Source organism: Capricornis sumatraensis, chromosome 2 (assembly GCF_032405125.1).
Source record: "Capricornis sumatraensis isolate serow.1 chromosome 2, serow.2, whole genome shotgun sequence".
NCBI classification, from domain to species: Eukaryota; Metazoa; Chordata; class Mammalia; order Artiodactyla; family Bovidae; genus Capricornis; species Capricornis sumatraensis.
The window spans coordinates 103501090-103524505 of NC_091070.1; the positions used below are offsets into that span (position 1 = coordinate 103501090).

Genomic DNA, 23416 nt, shown 5'->3' on the forward strand with positions numbered 1-23416 from the left:
ATCTCCTTCCCCACATCTTCCAGGGTGCTGTTTCTTGCACAGCTCTTTGCTTCCCAGAGTCCTGAGCGGCACCTGTTCTGACACCAGCCGTTAAGTTTCTGTGCTATATCATGCAGAAGGCACTTGGTCCCATACCACGCCAGCTGTGGGTGCCATATGGAAGAGCCGTACCATATACATTGTACAGAGTGTTTCTGAAGCCAGAAGGAATGTTGAAGAATGTGTAACTGATCTAGCTGTATCTTTTCCTTCCCTTTGAAATTTTTAATCATTGACATATCTTTAGTCTATAAATAGAATCTTGTAGGGAGATAATTCTAAGTTAAAACCAAGTCTGTACTTTTGTTTTTATGTGGACATGGGGCTGTATATAGATGTGTGAAGATATAGGTTGACCATTTAGATACAGATGTGTTTGACTTTCCAATAAAATATGTGCATGTATAAATGAATGGAGATGGTATGTGCCAAGCAGGATGTTTCTGTATTTGAAGCAAAGATCTCCTCCTTCTGTAATAATTGGAAAGAAAGTTCTGTTTCTGCTTCTGCCTGGTTTAGGTGCAGAGTTCTCCTAAATGGCTGCCGTGGATTGATGGAGAAGGCCATTGTCTTGACTGAGCCCAGCCTTGGTGATGTGCCTTTCATCACTCAAAGAGCAGGGATCAGTGGCCCCATGTAGGGATGGTACCAACTGAAGCCAGGCTTCAGGCTGTATTTGCCTTTGGAGTAACCGCTTTTCTTCTTTTCCTTCCACCTCTTCTAGGCAGAACAGGGCTGCTTGCTGATCTCTTGCCCAGTTTTGCTGTGGAGATTATGCCAGGTATTCAGTCATTTAACTCTGTATTTGCTTAATTTGCTATCCCTCCATCTGTCTTGCTTCTGCATTAGTTACTAATTGCTCCTTTAACTTATTTGCACATTTGTCTATATATGTCTGTGGTATTTTCCAGGATGAACTAAGCCCATTGGAAGAGCCTTCAAATTGTATTTCTTCTGTTACTAGGCCCTAAAAGAATAATGGTAGTTAAAAACAGGCTGAGACGGGGCCCAGTCCTTCTGTGTCAGTTGCGCAGGCCCTGTGACAGTCTCAGTATCTTGGTTGCACCCAGTTGCTGTGTCTTTAATGGAGTTGCTATTTATCTGCATTCCTTGTTCCCTAAGTTTCATGTCTGAAAGTGAAAGTGGAAGTTGCTCAGTCATGTCCAACTCTTTGTGACCCCATGGACTATACAGTCCATGGAATTCTCCCGGCCAGAATACTGGAGTGGGTAGCCTTTCCCTTCTCCAGGGGATCTTCCCAACCCAGGGATCGAACCCAGGTCTCCCGCACTGCAGGCGGATTCTTACCAGCTGAGCCACAAAGGAAGCCCAAGAATACTGGAGTGGGTAGCCTATCCCTTCTCCCGACCCAGGAATCAAACCGGGATCTGCATTGCAGGCAGATTTTGTACCAGCTGAGCTATCAGGGAAGCCCAAGTTTAATGTTTACCCATTCATTATTGTACAACCATGTTACTTGGAATTGCCTTTTATAACTTTATCAAAACATTTTTTGAAACCTTATGAACGCTATGTACCCTTCCTACCTTCAAAAGTACACATTTACAGGTGTATATTGCTTTGTATACAATCTATATTGCTTTCGGAGAAGGCAATGGCACCCCAGTCCAGTACTCTTGCTTGGAAAATCCCATAGATGGAGGAGCCTGGTGGGCTACAGTCCATGGGGTCGTGAAGAGTTGGACACAACAGAGCGACTTCACTTTCACTTTTCACTTTCATGCATTGGAGAAGGAAATGGCAACCCACTCCAGTGTTCTTGCCTGGAGAATCCCAGGGACAGGGGAGCCTGGTAGGCTGCTGTCTATGGGGTCGCACAGAGTCGGACACGACTGAAGCAACTTAGTAGCAGCAGCAGCAGCAGCAGCAGCAGCAGCATATTGCTTTGTATACAATAACAAAGCAATTACAAGGCAATAACAAAGCAATTTAGGACTTTTTGGCCTCCTAAATCCCTGGGGTTCATGGACCCTGTCAAGGACACCTGCACCAAATGCACACCACTATCTTTTTATGTAGCTTCCATTGAACATATCAGCTGGACCAGCCAGCAGTAGTTTGATGGTGCACTATAGTCCATCATGGAAGGAGCCCAGGGAGAAACGAGAATGAACTACGGGAGAGGACATATCCAAACACAGAAAGTAGAAAACGGTGAGATCCAGTTTTGCTTTGGAGGGCTTCTGCCAAAGGGTTAAGAGCTAATAATTGAGAGCAACAGAAAGGTACAAACTAATCCTGGTGATTGTTTTAGACTTGATTCCAGTTCTAAGAAATATCCAGAGTTCTCACAGTTGAGCTTCACTCTTCTGTGAAATCTCCAGATCCTTCCCCATTAGCTGGTTAACCCAAATACAGACATTCTTCTTACTGATGTTGATCCCAAGATCACAAACAGACATTTCTTTGTGATCCGCCTCATCCAGCGTTCAGTCCATTTGTACTCATTTTTTCATCACAAAAAAACCCACAGCGTTACACTGCATTGCTTCAAACTAGATGTTGCATCCCCAAGTCTCAAGGAAGAGTTATTGTATTTCTCATACCTGGTCCTGGCCCTCCGAATTTCTGCCCCCGTCTCTGACTCCAAGAATCCTTTCATGGCTAACATTTTTTGTTTCTCCAAGGCAACCTGCCAGTTTTTAACCCTTGCCTGCCTGACCCAAGTTGTAGCAACCATAGCACCCAGCTCTTCTAGTCCTCGGGGCCCATATCTATCTCAGGTCACACCGTGTTACTGTTAGCGCAAAGGCACTGCCAAAGCCTTCAACTGTCTACTGTCCTCAGCAAGAAGCTCTTCCAGAACATTCTGGCCTTCTCACTCCCGCCCTGAAGACAGGGTGACCGAGTTAATTTGAGTGTGTTTCTGTTGGCTGAGTGAAGAGGGACACTTAGGAAATCTAAGTTGTGTGTTTTCTCTGAGAAAATTACGTTCTAAGCAAAGGTCAAATAACTTTATCATTATCACAAAACCCTTTATCTAACCAAAATGTCGTATTCTCAAGCTCCAAATGAATGTCTTATTTTGTTGAAGAAATATTTAATAACTAAAATTCAAACGAAATAATGTATACTTGAAGTTGGTTGCAAAGGGATTTTTGGTAGATGGTTTTCAATCAAAATGAATCGCTTTAATCTTTTGCTTTGAAAGGAAATCATGGCTCATTCCAGTCCGTCCCAGGCCGCCAGCAGGGCATGAGGTCTTATAGCCAAGTCCCAAAAGCATGACATCAAGTCACTCGAGGGCCACAGTCACTTTTATCTAAGCCAAATGGAATTTGTTTCCTTTCTCTTTATCTGTTGGATAGGCAAATGAATTACATTCATGTTCACTCTCTGGCAGAGCTGTGAAAATAGCTGACGTTAACAAACGTGGTCAGATATACACATTAGCCTTGCCAGTCATCACAGCCTGAATCACTGTTGTCCGTGGCTGTGCTGGCTATGTAGCATGGTCAGCCTGCCTGTGATCAAACCATTCTTAGGGGACAGGGACAGCATTTCTCTATCAGAGCCTATGTCTCTAGTTTTTTTCCAGGAAATGGTTTTAATCTCAGCTCTGATGCTGCGCACAGGAAGGGTGTCAAGAGGTGGTCAGCAAGGAAAGCAGATGGCTGCGTAAGGGACCTGGACCGCCTACGGGTGTTCTGATTTAGACCACACAGACATGGAGAACTTTTCTCAGGACTTACACTATTAAGGGATAAGATTAACTTGACTACAAAATATATGTATTCATGGAAAGCACCACTTTATAGCTCAGCAAGCAAAGTCCCTGTCCCTAGCCAACAATTTCTCTGCTCTTGTCCCCTACCTCTTCTGATACCATGATCAATAAGGTAAGCCCTTTCCCTGGAAAGGGGCCCTGCAACTGCTCCCAGCGTTTCGTATTGGACATTATGTGTGCTCAGTATGACCCAGGTAACCGTCCCTGCCCTCCACGCCCCAGCCCTGGGATGGCCTGCACCTCTCAGCCTCAGAGCCCCTCCTGAGTCTGGGGGCTCTGCGCCCTGTTACAAGGTGCCTTCTTCCCCAGGCCGCTCACACTCTTCCTGGCACGGGGCAACCCCAGCAGGGGGCCGCCGCGAGTGTGGGTTTCTCTGTGCATCCTTCCAGAGTGGGTGTTTGTTGGTCTGGTGATCCTGGGAGTCTTCCTCTTCTTCGTCTTGGTGGGGATCTGCTGGTGCCAGTGCTGCCCTCATAGCTGCTGTTGCTACATCCGCTGCCCGTGTTGCCCAGACTCCTGCTGCTGCCCTCAGGCCTGTGAGTAATGTGACGCATGGGGAGACACGGATTGACCAAAAGAAACGTCACCTTCCCATCAGACAGCGGTGTGCCCTGAGCGCCTTGTCCGCCACCTTTCCTTCCACCCCAGAATGGATCATCCCAGACTGTCCTCTGCTGGGAGCCCCTGACTTCCTGAGATGACCATTCCCGTTTGCCTTCTCACACACAGGCGCCTCTCCATGCTTTTGATCCACACTTCCCGCCCCTGCATTTGGAATTCTCTGTAACACTATTGATGAAAGAAAGGGCGGGTTCAGGATGGTGAGGTTATGGGGTAAGGCTTTTGCCCTCTCCTTGGGCATCCAAACTAGAGAAAACTTTCTCTGGCCATGCCTCTCACAAGCAGAGAACTCTTCTTATAACCAGCAGCATATTCAAAGTACAGCCTTTGGGTCCCCTCTAGCCACAGATGAGTTTTATTTACTCCTATGACAAAACGGTTCACAAAGGAACTCGTCCTCATTTGGGGATTCACAATTTTACCTCCCTAGCCAAGCCCATATAGGCATTAAGTTTGGCACCCCTGCCATAAACATCTTGAAGGAGAGAGACACAATATGTATCTTTAGTATCCTTAGGAACACAGCAGTTTCTGTGAGGTGTCAGGCTATTTGCTGTGCTTTTGAACTCAAAGCGCAGGGCCATGTGTCAGCCCATTGCTGGCTTTGCCTCTCTAGAAGAGGTTAGGATCCTCTTGGAAGCAACCCTGGGCAGCCGCAGTGCTAGGCCTCCTACAGAGGGCTAAGGCAGCCTACAGACTGCCTCAGGGTAGTTACAAGTGGGCTGCTACTGTCACAGGGGAGGCTGCTGTGACAGCTCCCAGCACCACTGAATTACTCAGTTGCCAGGTACTACTAAGCACTGTAATCCCTTATGTCACTGCTGGAGGAGTCCAAGAGAGTGGGGGAGAGTGTTTCCAATGAATCAAGTCAGGCCCAGTAGAACACACGCACATACACACGCAAGCCCGCGCCCGCGCATACATCCAGGAGCTCCCTTCAGCGCATCTTCAGGGAGTTTTGGTGTGAGGGTTGTGGAGGGTGGAACGATGTAATCTCTCTTGCTCTTCATCTCCCTCCACAGTGTACGAAGCAGGGAAAGCAGCAAAGGCCGGGTACCCTCCCTCTGTCTCCGGTGTCCCTGGCCCTTACTCCATCCCTTCTGTCCCCTTGGGAGGAGCCCCCTCATCTGGCATGCTGATGGACAAGCCGCATCCACCTCCCCTGGCACCAAGTGACTCCACTGGAGGAAGCCACAGTGGTAAATGCAGTTCCAGACTGTCCTGCCCCACGCTCCTATTGGGCTTCCCCTCTAATTCCTTGCTGATTAAAACCATCAGCCCAGTGATGCTTCTGTGGACAATGATTATCTCCATTCTGGAAATGGGATCCTGACAGCTGTATCAGATATCTCCTGAAATGCATGTCAAGCTTGCCAAGGGCTGCAGGACACAGCTGCCCCTTGCTTTCTTCCTGGCCCCCACAATAACCAAAATTATAAGAAAAAGAAGCAAGGTACCCCCTGAATGTTGATCATTCAGTTAATAAATGGTTATCTCTTCCATACCTAGTGCTCAGGACTTAACCGGGTACTCTGAGGAATACCCAGAAGTGTAGGACATAACATGGTTTGTCTAGCCAGCAGCAAGGCCCAGCCAGGGAAAGAGAACAGACCTTTACTAGACAATTAGATGCTATAGTGTATGTACTGGGAGTTCAAAGAAGAAAGAGCTGGAACGCTTACAAAGTCTTCAGGGAGGAGGTGAGATTAGAGATGGGCTTAGAGGAGTGAGACGGATTAGGAAAGCAGAGACACTCACAGGCCAGCATAATAGAAACCCAGAGCTAAAAGAACAGTGTGTGTGTGTGACAGTGTCCAGCTTGTTGGTCTGACTGGAAGACCATGGAAGAATATGGTGGAGCCAGATTAGGCAGGGCCTTGGAACCCGTCCAGAAGAGCCTGGGTTGGTGCCGTAGGAAATGAGAACCCCTGTAGCCAGGCTCCTGGGTGGCGAGGTGACATGCTGACAAAGCTGGCGGTGAGTAGGTAAGAGGAGAACCAGAGACCTTGAGCCGAGGTGTGATTGATACCTTTCAGGTGGGACGTTATGATGCAGACAGAGGGAGCTGAGTGGCAAATCTGAGAGATGCTTTGAAAGAGCAAGCAGTTAGACGTTAGAAATCTTTAGGATGAGCCCAAAGTTGTCTAGTGGTGTATATCCTAGACAGAGAAGAAATAACTGGTAAGGAGAGTTTATTTGGATGATGACTAGCACCACTGAGGGCATGATAAATTTGTTGTTATAGGCAGGGGTAGAAGAGTATTGGGGCGTTAAAATGTAGCTTTCCTAGAGGCATCTGAAGAGGACTATACAGAGTAGTAAAGGTTATAACTGTGTACAGAATATATTTAGGAGGTGACTTTTAAATCCCTAGTTGTAAATGAGCCACTAGGGTTGGTGAAACAGACGTTTCTCCCCTGGAGGGCTCTGGACAGACTTCAGTGGGAAGCGGGGGCGAGTGTCTAGTTCATTTAGTGACCTGTCAGGGCTCCACCATGGAAGGGGTGGATATCCTCAGTGAGTAATTGGTACTTGTGTTTTTTCTCTCTCAGAAACTATTAGTAGAATTCTGACGTCTGAGATTGGGAATGAGTCACAGACTGAGAAGTAAAAGTTAATAATCAAGGACACACAGGGTATTAGAGAAATAAAGACAATACAGTCCATTTTCCCAAAGGATGGAGAGGACAAAAGAGGCATTAATAGGACTCGTTGCTGCCTTTTTCTCCCAATCTTCTTTCTCTTTCCTTCCCACCAGGACCCTTCCCCCTTAGTTTTTATTGAGTAGATTCCCTTAATAAAATAACTATTATTTATAGGATGGCAAATACTTCTGTCCTGTTTTCAACTTTTTTCCAGTTCCTGCTTGTTGCAGTTCAATCATTTTGACTCCATCCTGCCATGCTAACCAACTGTAGTTAGAAGTGGCTTAAAAAATAGGAAGAAAAAATATGATTTCACATAGTGAGAAATTCCAAGGTAAGGTGGTTCTGGGGTTGGTTAATGGAAGAGTTCAAGTGGCATCACTGAAGGACCTGCTTCTTTCCATCTTCTGTTCAGCATCCCGAGTGCATCCTCTGTTCTCCTGGACGAGGTCCCCTCCAGATCCCATAGTCTCAGATACTATATGCATTCAGAGATGGAAAAGATGCTTCTTCCTTGTGCTCCTTTTCCCAAGAGGGAGGAAAGCGTTTCCATAAATCTCCTTCCCTTCCAGCAGACTTCCACATGTCATTTTATAGGCAAGAATTATTCCTGTCTCCATTCCTAAACCAGATTTGACTTGGACCCACCAAGACTCATCTCTTAGGCCAAAACACCTATTCACCTCGGAAATGAACAGTCAGAATTCTGTTAGCCAGGAGAAAGGGGCGGGTGCACAACCAGCTTTGGCCGCGGCCAGTCTGGCTCGTGTTATCTGGCTTACTGAGTCAGGAGTGAATTCTTCACGATCCCTGCCAGGCACATTTCTGTACTCATGGTCCCGTGGCCAGAGTTACTAATGGCATTTAGCTGTTTCTCCTTTAAGAAAGGTGGCTTAAGCCACTGTTCCATGTAGATTGTTTTTCAAAGAATGTTAGAAGTGTTAAGAAATGCTGATTTATAAAGATGTAAATTTAGCCTACTTTATATTTTTATGCTACTTCAATTCTAGGGTAATCATCTAGCAACAGTAATTTTTCAGATTGCATTTGTACACAATACTCTGAATGTTCTGTGTAGTTGAAAAGGCATCTTTGATGAGCTATATATAGTATAGCCAGTTAGTTACCAAATGGGGGAGAGAGAAAAGGAATCCTGACTCCTCCTCCCATTCTCCATAGCAGCTATTTATTACCTCTTTACAAAAAAAAAAAAGGACTGTCTCCTCCTGCCCTGCTCTGGATCCAATGCCTCGTCAAGGTTCTCTTTTTATTGAATCTCCAAATCCCACCCCATTCCCACCTCATGTGTCCGGCCTTTCCTTCTTCAGTGACTTCTTCCTATCAGCATTCAATACATGCTCAGATCTCTCGCATTAAAATACAACAATTTGCAAAAACCCTTAGTCCTCTAATGCTGCGTCCCTGTGCACTTTCCCCTCTTCACAGATAAACTCCTTGATAGAGTTTTGAATACTCAGTCTCCGTTTCCTCTCCTCAGCTAACTTCTGTCTTGCTGTCACTTTCACCACTCCGAAGACCAGCTCTTGCCAAGACTGCCTTAGCGCTAAATCTAATGGATGCTTCTCAAAGCTTGCCCCCCTTGACTTCTCAACAGCATTCGCCACCCTGATGACACATCCATATTCTTTGCCCTCCTCAACACTGTATTTCGTGGCTTTTCCTAGCCATGTCACTATATGCTGGCTGTTCTTCCTCTGCACATCCCCTAGATGCTGGTGCTTCTGTTTTGTCCAAGGTCCTCTCCCTGGGAAATCTTACCTTGTCCATGGCCTCAGTCATCTGTACGCTGATGACTGCCAGTCTTTATGTCCATCCTCTCTCCTGTTCCTCAGTCCCACATATCAGTTATCCACATATAACTGCCTTCTGGACATTTCTACCTGAATGTCTTTCAAGCATTTCCAATTCAACCTCTATCTAGGAAATGGAATTCATCTGCTGTTTCTCAACCTCAGACCAACTCCAGCATTTCTTATTTCAGCAGATGGCACTGTTACCCACCTAGTAGCCCAAACCAGACGCAGGGACTTGATCCTTATCCCTTCCTCTTCCTCATTTCTCTCATCCAATTGGTCACCAAGTCCTTCAGATAGGATCTCAAAATAACTTTGAATTGGTCCATCTCTACTCAACTATCCTGGTCATTGCTGCCATCATCTCCCACCTTAATTAATGCAGTTATCTCTTCCCTTGCTTGAATCCATTTTATTTTCATATCTACCTGGTCTCTACTCATCCTTCTTAACAAAAGAACTGGATAGGCAAGTAGGGTTTTGAAATGTCATTTTTCAAACTCATAAGGATATATGCCTACTGTATGTATACAGAGAATATGCAAATTTTAAGCATCATTCCTCCCACAACTGAGCTGCTGCCACCCTGGGGGTGGAATCTGGCAGCTGTTCCATTATCCATAAACAGCCTTGCTTAGCTTATTAAGATAGGACAGGAAGAACAAGGCTATATACCCATGGATATCTGCCTTAGACACTTTTGCAAGTTCTACAAATTGGATTTGGTGTTAAAGGGGAAGTTAGCTGAAAAATAGTTGAGTCTTAATTGGATCAGAATAATCAGCTCTAATCTTTTAACAATAAGAATTTTTAAAATTTGGCATCAAAATGAATATCCCAATATTGCCTCTCCACTAAAAATCAAAGTTGGTGAGGCTAGTAAATTAAAGGAGATGAAGTATGAAAACCACACCAACCAAAGGACTTGGACCAGACTGAAATTCAAAAGAGAAATAAATCTTCCATTGACCCTGAACTGAAACATCACCAGGAAAAAAGTCATTTTCCAAAAAATGCTGGTCTTTGACCAATAAAGATATTGTAGGATATTTGTTATTAAATATTATAGCATATTTCTTTTTAAAATATCACCACACCTCAGAGAGTTCTCTGATCTAAATTACAGATAAAAATCAGCCCAACACCATTCTGTTTTCAAATCAAGAAAAATTTAATGAATGCCTACAATTTTTTTTTTCTCAAGGAGTTTACAGTCCAGCAGAATGGTTTTGGGGGGCTTGTGAATGGAAATAAAATGAGTAAAAAAATAGAAAGGAGCATGTGATAAGACTGATCTCTGATGTCAGCTCAGAAAAGGCAAAGTCTCATCTGCTTGGCGGATCAAGAAAGGTTTTCTGATGTTCTCTATGCTCCTGAGTATATATGTGACACAGAGTCAGTTCCTACCACAATGAGAGAGTTAGTTATAGTGTGGTGCCTAATCGAATTTACAGCTTTTGATTAAAAAAAAAAAATCTTTTCAAAGGAGAAGCGCCTAGCTTTTTAACTGCTGAAACCAAATGGATGATGCCTCTGAAGACTGTCAGTGCTCCACTCTGTCCTTTTCAACAAAGGGGACAGATTTAGATTTCTGAAATTATGAGCTGGTGTGACTGAGAATCGGAGAAGGCAATGGCACCCCACTCCAGTACTTTTGCCTGGAAAATCCCATGGACGGAGGAGCCTGGTAGGCTGTAGTCCATGGGGTCGCTGAGCGTTGGACACGACTCAGTAACTTCACTTTCACTTTTCACTTTCATGCATTGGAGAAGGAAATGGCAACCGACTCTAGTGTTCTTGCCTGGAGAATCCCAGGGATGGCGGAGCCTGGTGGGCTGCCATCTATGGGGTTGCACAGAGTCGGACATGACTGAAGTGACTTAGCAGTGACTGAGAATAAAAGCTGAAAGTATTGGGGCTGGCCAAAAGGTGTGTTCAGGCTTTCCATAAGATGTTATAGGAAAACCCAAACAAACTTTTTGGCCAACCCGATATGTAGTATAGTAATGTCTCGTTATAATGCCAGTACTGAATGGCGAAGCTGACATCTTCATCTGAGACTGTAAATAGTTACTATAACTTTTCAGAGGCACGATAACCTATGCATACATGGTCAATCTGTGTCATAATTAGCGTAAATTGTTATAACGACACAGGAAGCAATCTAAGCTCCAATCCAAGTTGCAGTTTAGGGAGATTTCCAACTGTTACTTGGGGTGGCGGCCTTCTCTTACCACCAGGGAACAGCTGGTACGTTGTTCCATATAGCAATACTCTTCCCCCTTTATCTAAGTATTACTGAATGTCTGCCATAACAGCGCTTCACATATTAAAAACACCTAGATAAAGACACAGCTGCAGGTAGAGTAGACCCCTTCTTTAAGGCCTGTAAACATGCTCCTTTTCTTAACTGAAAATATTGTTGTCTATAGTCCCTAAGTTGTGTCTGACTCTTTTGCAATCCTATGGACTGTAGCCCACCAGGCTCACTTGTCCATGGGGTTCTCCAAGCAAGAATCCTGGAGTGGTTTGCCATTTCCTTCTCCAGGGGATCTTCCCGGACCAGGGATCAGATCTGCATCTCCTACACTGGCAGGTGGATTCTTTACCTCTGAGCCACCAGGGAAGCAGACTAAAAATAGAATCACCAATAAAAGTAACAAAACTTGCCTAAACCTTGCTGCTCCCTCAAGCTACCATTCAAGGCTTCCCCTTCCTGTTCAAAATTCTCCAACAAACCCACCACATGTCTCTTCTACCTTACTTTGTAATTCCCTGCAATACAGTTTCTATTCCTGATTTTCATTCATTCATTCATTCATTCATACAAACTCACACGTTTTGAGTGTCTGCAATGTGCTAGGCTCTATGGGAGGTGCTCAGGAATCATAGATTCACAGAGAGAACTGGTCCTTGATCTCAGGAAGTTTACAATCTAGACAGAGAAATTCTACTGTAAATAATGTCTCTTAAGAAAGCATGAACCTCGCACCCATCCCCAGGCTGGCACCATTTCAGCTCAAACAAACACACTATGTTTGTTTAGGAATATACTCTGTGTAGAGCACCATCCTGGGCGTTACACTGAGCCAGAATGATAAGCTTTCTTTTCCCTCAAGAATCTTTTGGAAGATTAGACATTTATACATGTCATTTGAAACAAATAGGAATATATTAAGGGACGTATGATGAAAGTTCAAAGTAAATGATTTGTAAGTTGGTGGTTGGATAGAGAGAGAAAACAAAAAACTTTTTTAGCTAGAGAAAAAGAAAGTCTTTTGAATGAGATGTTGTTTGCACCACCCCTAATTACAAAGAACTCAAAGTGCTCCACTGAGTTGGTCTTTGTTGTCTTTTTCCCTTTTTTGGTTTATGTATTTGTCTTCTCTGCCTTATAAGATTATTTAAAAGGTGAAAATTATTAGTTGTATTTTGTAGACATGAAAACTGAATCCTGGATAGGTCACCACTTATTTGAGGCCCTTGTGGCCTACAGGGTGCCCAGTTCCCCACTTCCCAGCCCTATGTTTTATCCATCAGACACAAATGCCTCAGAACAGACATAGCAGTTCCGTGGGATAATTGGATTTTAATTGAACTGTCTGTGGTACTCTGTAAACGCCTCTGCAGAGATGGAAGGGTGCGGAGGCTGATAAATAAAACCATTTCTGCTAATAATTGCTTCTGCATAAGGATTAAGGACCTAACCTCTGGGAGAAGGTGTCACTAAAAAGCATGTGCTGAGATTCGTTACTTTTTTAAAGTAATTCCACAATTGAAGCTGAATGTGCACTGCCCATCCTGTGCTTATATAGAAACCAGTGCACCTGCAAATGGCTGTGTGGGCGTCTTCCCAGTTTTCAACACCAGGGCTGTGATTAGAGTTGGTGAGAGATGATATTTTAATCTTCCACATGCATGCTTGTGTAGGGGGCTATGTCCGCAGCAGGGGAACATAATCAGAGAGCAGAGCGCAGAACTTTCTCCAGAGACACATGCAGTTGTGTGGCCTCCTTATGGTATTTTCCCTGCTCTGGGAATAGAGAATGTTGGGGGTGGGTCATTTGCTTCCATCCCCATTGTACGGTCCTGACTGGCTGCATGGTAGGATAGTGCCTTGGACGCACCTCTGGCTTCTTCCTTTTTGTCTTCCTTTCGTCTCTCTCTGCTGCTTCTGTCCCCAGACTCCAGACAGACAAGAGGCCCAGTATTGTTGGGCTTCCTTCAGACTACATTCCAGTCCCAGCACTGCCACTTATTGCTGAGCAACTTATAAAACTTCTCTGAACCAAAGTTTCCTCGTCTGTGAAGTGCGGCTGCTAACAGCTGACTCCTTACGCAGTTGCGAGGACTCAAGAGTCCACAGAAAGCATGTAACGCAGTGCCTGGCACGTCCCAGTGCCCGCAAGTGTTGTCTGTCACCCCTGCTGTTCTGTCCCCATCCCAGTCCTTTCTCTTTCTTGTTTTCTCTTCGTCTTATCTGTGAATATTAGATCTGCCTGTGTCTGATCACCCTTGGGGCTGGTACTGGATTAGATTGATGCTTAAGTGATACCGGGCTTCAGCAGCCTTTGTCTCTGACAACGTGAGTGATGAGAATGTAGAGGATGGTATTATCTCTCATGCTTTAGTTTTGTTTTGTTTTTATTAAGCCCTGAAAATAGCACCTGCCTGTAACCACACTGCAGCAGGTTGACTTAATCATGTCTAAAATATGGTATTCCCTTTCCTAAGGGGAAGATGCTGAAGAAGTAATAATGGAACCATAATTAGTAATCCATCTATTTTGCATTTTATTTTGTTCTACTGTGTGTAAAGCCTGCAATCTAATATTAGCTCTTAGGCATCGCCTAGTTATGGAATTTTTGTACAATCTCCCAGGCAACTACAGGCTTTTAGGCCACCTGTGTCAAGGTCTCTGACGTTTGGGTATCTGTTTTAAAGCTACATGTGCTTCCACCAAGAGAAGGTATGATTCTCAGACTGTAGAGTGATCTGTATCCCTCGTCTAGAAAGTGGTCATTTTTAGTGTGAGTATACTCCCCCAAACTTTGAGAAGATGATCTTTAAGTGCAGCTATAAGAGGTCAGCAGTAGGAAGGAGAGGTTACTGGAACACAATGTTTTTGTTGATGTGCCAGTCCTCCATTCTAATGGAACCATCTGATAAAGCGTATGGTTCCATATATAGAAGTATAGGTTACTATTTCCAGCTGATTTCAGAAAGAGTTGTTCTATCTGGGACCCATGTTTTCTACTGGTAAGTTACATGGAAGTCACCTTTTCCTGATTTTTTTTCAGCTTACTATCTTGTTTGTTTCTCAACAGTTCGCAAAGGTTACCGGATCCAAGCTGATAAAGAGAGAGACTCCATGAAGGTCTTATACTATGTCGAGAAGGAGCTGGCTCAGTTTGATCCAGCCAGAAGGATGAGAAGCAGATGTGAGCATCTGTTAGTTTTATGTGATCTGTGCATCATGCTAAAAGGGATTTGGGGGTGACCATACATGGGGAGCCCTTAGCTTTCAGGGTCAGAACTAGTAGGGGTGCTGGTGACACCACCCTCAAGAAAGTAGCTTTGAGTACACGGAAGAAAGAAAAAAGGGGTTCTGGTATGATGAATAGGGCGATAACAGGGAACTATATCCAATATCCTGTGATAAACTATAATAGGATTTAAAAAAAAAAGAGACTAGAGCAATCATGTACCATCTTGGCTTCTGTTTCCTCTCTCATGGGGCAGTTAGTATTGCTGGGCTGTGCAGTGGGGTTGGCACCATTTTATTAAAACAGCCTTTCCCTACTACTCCCTTTAAAATATATTCAAAATAATGGCTTACAATGTGGAAGCTTCAGTATCAGTTTTTTCCAACATGAAAGGCCCTAGCCTCGGATGACAGTCCAGCTGCCAACTTGCCATATCAATGAAAGTAAAAGAAAAACTCTGCCAAATGAACCTCATAAAAAAGATGCCTACATTCCTTTCAGATACCCAGTGGCAGAGACTGAGGGGCAAGCAAAAAGTCAAAAGAATGTTTTAATTATTGAGTCTGTAGGCAGCAGGGCCCCAACCCTTAACTCACCCACAGACCTTGGAGACTTTGCCGCTGACATAGCTGATTCTTGATTTGGACTCCAAATTACTATCTATCATGAAAAGCAACACAGGGCAGGTCTGACATGGATGGGCTAATCAATCAGAGGTGCTGGCAGGCGTGGGAGTGCGGTCACTACATTTCTCTCTTTGAACCCTCCTTGCCTTGGAACCAACTCCAGACTCAATGGCATTGTTGGGAAAACAGTCCCAGACTAGAGGAACTTTATTCAGATTAAGGACAACATATTCCTCCCAGTTTGCAATTCTAATTTCATCCTGTCTGAGTTGCATCCATTGCTGCCTCCTCCCACCACACTGGCTATAAAAAGACCATCTCCAGATTGGAATGTCAGGAATGCAGATGTCACTGCACTTGACAAGCTAGTTGTAACGGTGTTGTCATGGATCCCTGTAAGGGGACAGACACAGAGATAGAGTTCAAGGAAAAAGAGCCTGTGGGGGAAATCTGTGAATTCACAGCTCAGAGAAAAAACAGAGGTTAAAAATAAAGGGTAGATCCCGGTTTAGGTGATGTCTCCCGTCTGCCTGGATTAAAGTGGTCTCCAAAGGCCTGGCTGGCTAGAAGGTAATGAACAAGCAATTTTAAGAGTCCAAGGGGTGGCCTGGGTCAACAGGTGAAGAAACAGAAGCCCAGAAGGTTGAAGTGACAGTTTCAGGACTACAACCCAGGTCTGCAGATTGCTGTCCTGTGCTTTTCTGCCTAACTAGAAACTTTGGAGCCAACTGTGGATGGTGCCATGGCTGCAGGAGGAGTTTATATTCAAAGATCACAGCCTTCTAACTCTTAGGACTTTAGGATGTTGGAGCTGGAAGAGACTGAGATTGTTGAGTCTACCTCCCTCATTTTATGGAGGAGGAAAGGGAGGCGAGGGGAAAGTCACCAGTGCCAGCACTCACTGCCAGTGCCAGAATTGGAACCCAGAGCTCCTGGAACCTGCAGGTTCCCATTGCAATAACTGCACAGAGATGAAGCAGAAATCTAAGTTCTCTTTACTCTGAGAGGATCTATCCCTGAAGAGCAAAGTAAACCCTGGCATGGATCATGGCCATGGGATAGTCTTGAAATCTCATCATAAAAGGAGCCACACCTACTTTCAGGTGTGGCAAAGGAGTAACAGATTCTGTGAGAAATGGGAGTTTCAGGGTCAGGCCTATGAATTTCCCAGAATGTGTGATCCTCATTCACCTGCTCCCTGTACATAGGGGGTTGCTCTGGGGATATTTTAGTCTGGAATCAGCAAACCACAGCTCCCAGGGCACGTATGTCCCACCTCCTATTTTTGAAGTAAATTTTCTTGGAACACAGCCATGCCAATCTACGTGTCTTATCCATGATTCCTTTCATATTGCAATAGCAGAGTTGAATAGTTGTAACAGTAAGAATGGCAAAACCTACAGTGTTTACTATCTGGCCCTTTACAGGAGAAGTTTGCCTCTCCTGCCCTAGAGTTCCATTGTTAGGTGTCTCTGAAGTGGGGGCTGTTGATGTTGATGTTCACTGTGGCAGAAGTTTCAGAACAGCATACGGCCTGGACTATCCATCATATGAATGGAGAAACATCTCTGCCTATCTGAAGAGATGAAAAATGTCCATTATTCCCTGAAGTTTAAGGCAAGTTCTGAGCCAATAATGTAATTTTTCAATAAACACACTTGGTGCATTTTAAAGTTCTCTTCTGTATGGTTCCCAGAAGACTGGAATTCACTGGCATCGTGAGAAAAGGAAGAATCTAGATTTTATTAATCAATAGGATCTGAGTTATTTCCCTTTAAAATAGGGAGGCACTAGACCATTCTCCTTACGAGGAAGAAAAGACTTAGATTATAATTAAAAACCAGCTGATCACATGACCAAACTGAATGGCATTCCTGGTCAGCCCTGTGTCCTGGTGAAACAGGACAAGGAGGTTGTGTTTATGCTGTGCAGGGAGGCCCTCCCTTCCCTTCAGGAGTGGGAACCAGCAGAATTCTTCTGCTTCTCTGAGGACTGTTGGGGATAGGGAGGAGATAAGGTAGACGGGAACCTGAGACACACACTTGTGCTTCCCACATCTGATCTTAGTTTACCTCTCATTTGGCAGCCAGGCCCTACATCTTATAATTGTTGATTTTGAGAATAGTTTGAAGTTCAAAGGACTTTTAGAAAACAATGGATTTTCAATGGATTCAGTTACATTACAAATAGATTTGCTAGATTTATTTTTTAAGTAATGTGAAATTCAATCCATTTCAAAGTTTTATAAATAAATAGTTTCTTTTTTTTTTTCTTTCTTTCCCAGATTGTGATTCTGGTCCTTATTCACAAGTGCTTTTGGGAAAAGCTACTTAGGCCACCCTAAAAAATGAGAAAGCCGTGACCATCCCCTCCCTTTTTACATTTTTGGGCTGGGACCAGAGCATAAGTGGAGGTCCATAGACCATAAGTGCAGCCTAACCTTCCCCTTTTATTCCTACACTTCCAAACAGCTATCCTGGCCATCCATAGCCACATACACCTGGAACAGTCTGGGGAGTGAAGAGGTCTACTCAAGCCACAGAAATGGACTTGGTACTGTTCAGGGAAAATATTCCAGGTTCCTGGATGAACATCCAGAAGCAGGGTGTGCACACTCTCTTTGTCCTATGGACTCCTTGCTCTGTCGGGAGGGGCACAGCAGCAGCTGGGATGGGGTTCGTGTGAAGCACGGCATGGGACTGGCTCTGAAGGTTCCATCTTGGGACTCAGATAACAGCAGGGAAGATACTGTGATCTGTGGCTTTTCTCTCTTTTTGCCCCCTTTGCCACATGCCTGGGATCATCATGGCTCATCACTGATTTAAACAAGAAGAAGCAAAACATTTGAGCGAGGATGATGATAGACTAGGAGGAGACCAGCTGCAGACAGCCTAAGATCTGGAAAGCCTGCCTTAGGTGGAACAATAACAATTGTTTTCCTATCCTAAGAACAGCATGTGGGAAGCCTCCCCTCTGTAGGCAGCTAGGCTTCCAACTGAAGCCAGTTCCTGCTGAGCTAAGAACATAAATACCATTAGTTCAGGTCTACAACCCATCCTGGGCAGGATTGAGACCCTCGGGTGGGAATTTCCCAAAGATTCCAGTCTTAGCCCTTAACCAAGTTCCTGTTCTGTCCTACAGGTAGAAAGCTCTGTCATGCCCAGTTTTTGTCCTTGCAGATAACAATACCATCTCGGAACTCAGCTCTCTGCATGAGGAGGACAGCAGTTTCCGCCAATCTTACCATCAGATGCGGAACAAGCAGTTCCCTGTGTCTGGGGACTTGGAGAGCAATCCTGACTACTGGTCAGGTGTCATGGGAGGCAGCAGTGGGGCCAGCCGGGGGCCATCGGCCATGGAGTATAACAAAGAGGATCGGGAGAGCTTCAGGCACAGGTGAGGATAACTGTGGCAAGGCAGCTCTAGTGCTGGGCACGAGGAGGCAAGAGCTGGGAGGCCGGATGGGTCTGAGGCTGCAGTGATCCGAGAATGGCTCTGTCTGCCCTTCTAGGTTATCTTGCCTCATCTCTCTGTGGCTATTGAACACCCCTTTCCCATACGTATTAAGCAAGGGAACGCTTGGGGCACCGTGTGCAGAAGTAATCAGTCAAGGCTCTGTGAAGAGGGCTCTCTAGACCCCTGAATGAACCCTGTTGACATTTCTCTGCCCTTCTCATATGTTCTATCTTGCAACCTCTAAACGACCCCACCCATCGCCTCTCTCATTTTTGATCATCTGTTCTGTGAAAGGTCAAATGCCAATTATGTTATACTGTTGGATTTGATTCTCGTAATTCTAAAAGGCAGGTACTAGTCATGTCCTCCCAGTATTAGTTGGGGAAACTGAAACTAAGGAACATAGACAGGGTCATGTGGCCAGTGAATGTGAACGGACACGGTGTGTGTTTGGTTTGGTATGGCCAATGCCCACTGATAGCACCTTCCCCACTCACCTATCCTTTATATTGAAGGACAGTAGATATTGCTCTTCTCTCAAAGAACCAACTGCGGGGTCCCTCTGGCCTGCTGCCCCACGAGGTAACTTGCCCTCCGCTCTGAGGAAGGAAAAGGCCTCTCTGTTTATCACCAAATATTACAGGGCTCCGTGGGCCACAGCTGTTTGGACAGCAGGCCACATCGCCTATGCCAGCTTTGAGGGTGTGAGAAGTGTGTCAGGAGGCTGTCAACCAGAGGTCATATCAAAATGGCCAAAAGAAGGCCCCACGTGTGTTTCAGCACCGTGTAGATCACAAAGTCGTTTTATTCACACAACCCCTTAATGCTTAACGCTAACTCACCAGATGGACGCACGCCTTGACTTGGCTGTGATTCTCAGGCGTGAGAGGTGCCTGGGGTGATGCATCCAGCCAGGAGCAGAGCCCTGTCGGGCCGCGCAGTCTCCTGAGCGAGGCCCCAGGCACGATGGGGTCCTTAGATCCCAGCTCGGGCTCCCTGCCTCGCGCGTCCGACAGGTCTTGGGTACCTGGGCCTTTCAAGGACTGACCAGCGCCTCCTCTGCCCGCAGCCAGCAGCGCTCTAAATCGGAGATGCTGTCCCGGAAGAACTTCGCCGCTGGGGTGCCGGCCGTCTCCATGGATGAGCTCACGGCCTTTGCCGACTCCTACGGCCCGCGGTCCCGCAGGGCGGACGGCAACAAACAGGAGCTCCGAGGCGGGAGCCGCTTCGAGCGCTCGGAGGCGCGGGCGCACGGGGGCCTCTACCAGGACGGCTCGCTGGAGGAGTACTATGGGCCGCGCAGCCGCAGCCGGGAGCCCCTGACCGACGCGGACCGCGGCTGGTCCTACAGCCCCCCGCGCCGGCGGCCGCCGGACGACGCGCACTTGCCGCGCCTGGTGAGCCGCACGCCGGGCGCCGCGCCCAAGTACGACCACTCGTTCCGCGGATCCGGGCTGGAGCGGCAGGTGCGGCCGGAGGGCGCCAGCCGCGGCGGCAGCCTCGAGACGCCGTCGAAGCTGAGCTCACAGCTCGGCCCTCGCAGCGCCTCCTACTACGCCTGGTCGCCGCCGGCCACCTACGAGGCGGGCGCGCCTCCGGGCGACGAGGAGGAGGAGGAGGACACGCCCGACGACACGTTGCCTCCCTACAGCGAGCTCGAGCTCAGCCGGGGCCCGTCCTACCGCGGCCGCGACCTGCCCTACCACAGCAACTCGGAGAAGAAGAGGAAGAAGGAGACACCCGCCAAGAAGACGGTGAGGCCCAGGCGGCCTCCTCGGGGGCCGGTGGGCACGATCGCCAACCGCGGGCCGCGGGGCTGGGGAGGAAGGGGAACAGAGCAGGAGGGCCCTGCCTTAGATGCGCAGACGCCCGGTGGGGCCCGGGTGGAGAGAGCAGGCCCTCCTGCTTGGGGAATCCGGATGTTAGGCTGGTTTGTCCCCCACCTCCTTCTACCCAGGCAGGACCAGGTGAAGTAACTGGGCTTGGAGCCCGAAGCGTTGAAAAAAAAGCAGAAGTAGCAGATATGCAGGTGTAGCAGAATAGCATTAATGGCCAGCTTTAAGAAGCGTTTAGCCTCAGGGATTCTAGGGGTTCATTCCCACCACAAGCCTTTAGGTGGGTTTCTGAGGTCTGCATTCTGACGATCTATGCTCTGTGCGTGCTTATGTGTGCATTCCTTCCTACCACCTGCTCCCTTTAGGGTGAGGGTTTGTTCCGTTCAGTTCAGTCGCTCAGTCATGTCCAACTCTTTGCGACCCATGAATCACAGCACGCCAGGCCTCCCTGTCCATCACCAACTCCCGGAGTTCACTCAGACTCACGTCCATCGAGTCAGTGATGCCATCCAGCCATCTCATCCTCTGTCATCCCCTTCTCCTCTTGCCCCCAATCCCTCTCAGCATCAGAGTCCTTTCCAATGAGTCAACTTTTCGCATGAGGTGGCCAAAGTACTGGAGTTTCAGCTTTAGCATCATTCCTTCCAAAGAAATCCCAGGGCTGATCTCCTTCAGAATGGACTGGTTGGATCTCCTTGCAGTCCAAGGGACTCCCAAGTGTCTTCTCCAACACCACAGTTCAGAAGCACCAATTCTTCGGCACTCAGCTTTCTTTACAGTCCAACTCTCACATCCATACATGACCACTGGAAAAAACATAGCCTTGACTAGATGGACCTTTGTTGGCAAAGTAAAGTCTCTGCTTTTCAATATGCTATCTAGGTTGGTCATAACTTTTCTTCCAAGTAGTAAGTGTCTTTTAATTTAATGGCTGCAGTCACCACCCACAGTGATCTTGGAGCCCCCCAAAATAAAGTCTGACACTGTTTCCACTGTTTCCCCATCTATTTCCCATGAAGTGATGGGACCAGATGCCATGATCTTCGTTTTCTGAATGTTGACCTTTAAGCCAACTTTTTCACTCTCCACTTTCATCGAGGCTTTTTAGTTCCTCTTCACTTTCTGCCATAAGGGTGGTGTCATCTGCGTATCTGAGGTTATTGATATTTCTCCTGGCAATCTTGATTCCAGCTTGTGCTTCTTCCAGCCCAGCGTTTCTCATGATGTACTCTGCATAGAAGTAATAAATAAGCAGGGTGACAATGTACAGCCTTGACGTACTCCTTTTCCTCTTTGGAATCCCCTGCTCCCTTTAGGGTGAGGGTTTGTAACTTGCATCAAATGCTGGAAGAGTCCACATTCCAGAGAAGGTCAGTAGCCGTTGGTATTATGAAGGACAACTCACTTTTTTTCCTTTGACGTTTTATTCAGTGTAAACTGTACTATGCCTGTATATGTGAAGGAAATCTTTCCGTCCCTGCCCAACTCATTTGTCTCTTGTGTAAGTGGCCTTATTTAGACTTTATTGTTTTCCCTCTAAATGCCAAGAGCAGCCCAGTGAATCCTGCAGCCCCCTAATGTAAGCTCTGAACCTCAGAGATTGTTAGGGGACAAATCACAGATCACTGGGTTTCCAGGGTGCCTATGTGCTCCAGAAGCCCTCTCCAAGCCTGGGTGCTACTGCCCCCTCCTCAGCTACCCTACCTCTCTCGTGTTTTGTTTTTCTCATGGTTCCAAGCAGCACATTTGCTTTAGTGTATAATATGGGGAGAGAACATGAACATAAAAAGGTTCTGGCGTGATTATTAACCCCTCCAAAACAAAACCTGCAATGACCCAAGTATTATGAGAAGGAACTTTCAGGTGATGTCAGATTTATGGTGCACCATCCACACCAGCTGTTGTGGAACTGTAAACATTTTAGTTATCCCTAAAGGCATGAGAGGTTTTTCTGTGGTCATGGAACTACGTTCTATAAGATGTGCGTTGGCTTCAGCACCAATTGAGGCTTAGGGGCATTAGTCACAAGCTTAATGAAATGTCCTAAAAGTCAGAGTGTGAGGCTCTGAACAGGTGTGGATTCTTCCCAGGGACCCATTTGTTGTGTTTCTTTAATCAGGCTTTTTCTGTTCTTTCCCCAGAGTGACTTTCCCACCAGGATGTCCCTTGTGGTCTGATGTTTGTTTTCAAGACAACTCTCTGAATGACTAGGAATTGGCAACAAAACACGGGAACAAGACACAAATCCAAGAGCCAGCAGGCCCGGGACCTTCTTGGGCCACCACCTTGGAAGATTTGCTGATCTTTGCTTTGGCAAGGGATGGGGGCAGCCTTTAAGGGAGGCTGATTGCAAACCTCAGTGCCCATCTAACTAGTTTGAGAAACTTATCAAGAAAACTACAGGTGAACACATTCCCACACATGGAGTTTCTCACCCACAGAGTTCATCCTGCCCTGTCTCCTCCCTTAGCTAAACCAGGATTCCTTTTCCATTTCTGAAAGAGAGTTAGCTCTGGACTGCTAATCTCCAGATAATGCCTATGCTACAGTCTGCTTTTCCATACCTCCTGTGCTGTGCTTAGAAACAGAACCGATTACTACTATTAGAAGGCCTTCACCCACAGCGGAAGATAGCTTCAGGCAAAGTACACCTTTTAGCCCCATCACTTCCCAGTCACTCGTCAATGACTGTTGTTACACTGAAATCAGGCCTGTGGTGAACTCAGTGACCATGACCTGCCGGACAATCACAGAAATGACTTCAATTTGCTGTTCCTAATGACAGTTCTTGGCTGGAACAAAACAAGAGCTGTCAAAGTGGTATTTCTTTTTCCATTCTGAGAACACGAACTGCTTTTTCTCTTTTGTCATAGCAACGTGAGTCTTGGACAGCAAGGGCTCTTCTCGTCCTCCCCTTTCCGGGACTGTCCACAGGTCGGTGCCACACACAGAGCCCCGCGTCCCTCTGCACAGGGGGCTGATTAGGTTGTCATCAGGTGCCTTTTGTGTTTAACATACTCATATGAAAGAGAAGAGGGGAAAAAAGAGGAGAAGAGAATAATGCAAAAGAAAGGAAAATGAGAAAGAATCGGAGAAGAAAAGAATGTATGGTCTCACTATGTGTTGAATATGGGCCACGTCCTCCA

At 46.3% G+C, this 23416-nt stretch overlaps 1 protein-coding gene across 1 annotated transcript in view; it reads left to right on the forward strand.

The window, feature by feature from the left end:
- ILDR2 (immunoglobulin like domain containing receptor 2) overlaps positions 1-22540 on the forward strand; it is a 70957-nt gene extending 48417 nt beyond the window's left edge. Inside the window, exons 4-10 of the mRNA XM_068993626.1 lie at positions 764-820; positions 4177-4323; positions 5431-5607; positions 14195-14308; positions 18159-18375; positions 19505-20189; positions 22412-22540. Coding sequence (XP_068849727.1) covers positions 764-820; positions 4177-4323; positions 5431-5607; positions 14195-14308; positions 18159-18375; positions 19505-20189; positions 22412-22447 — 1433 coding nt within the window. The 3' untranslated portion in view covers positions 22448-22540. The remainder of the gene's footprint in view (positions 1-763; positions 821-4176; positions 4324-5430; positions 5608-14194; positions 14309-18158; positions 18376-19504; positions 20190-22411) is intronic.
- Positions 22541-23416: the final 876 nt, after the last annotated feature.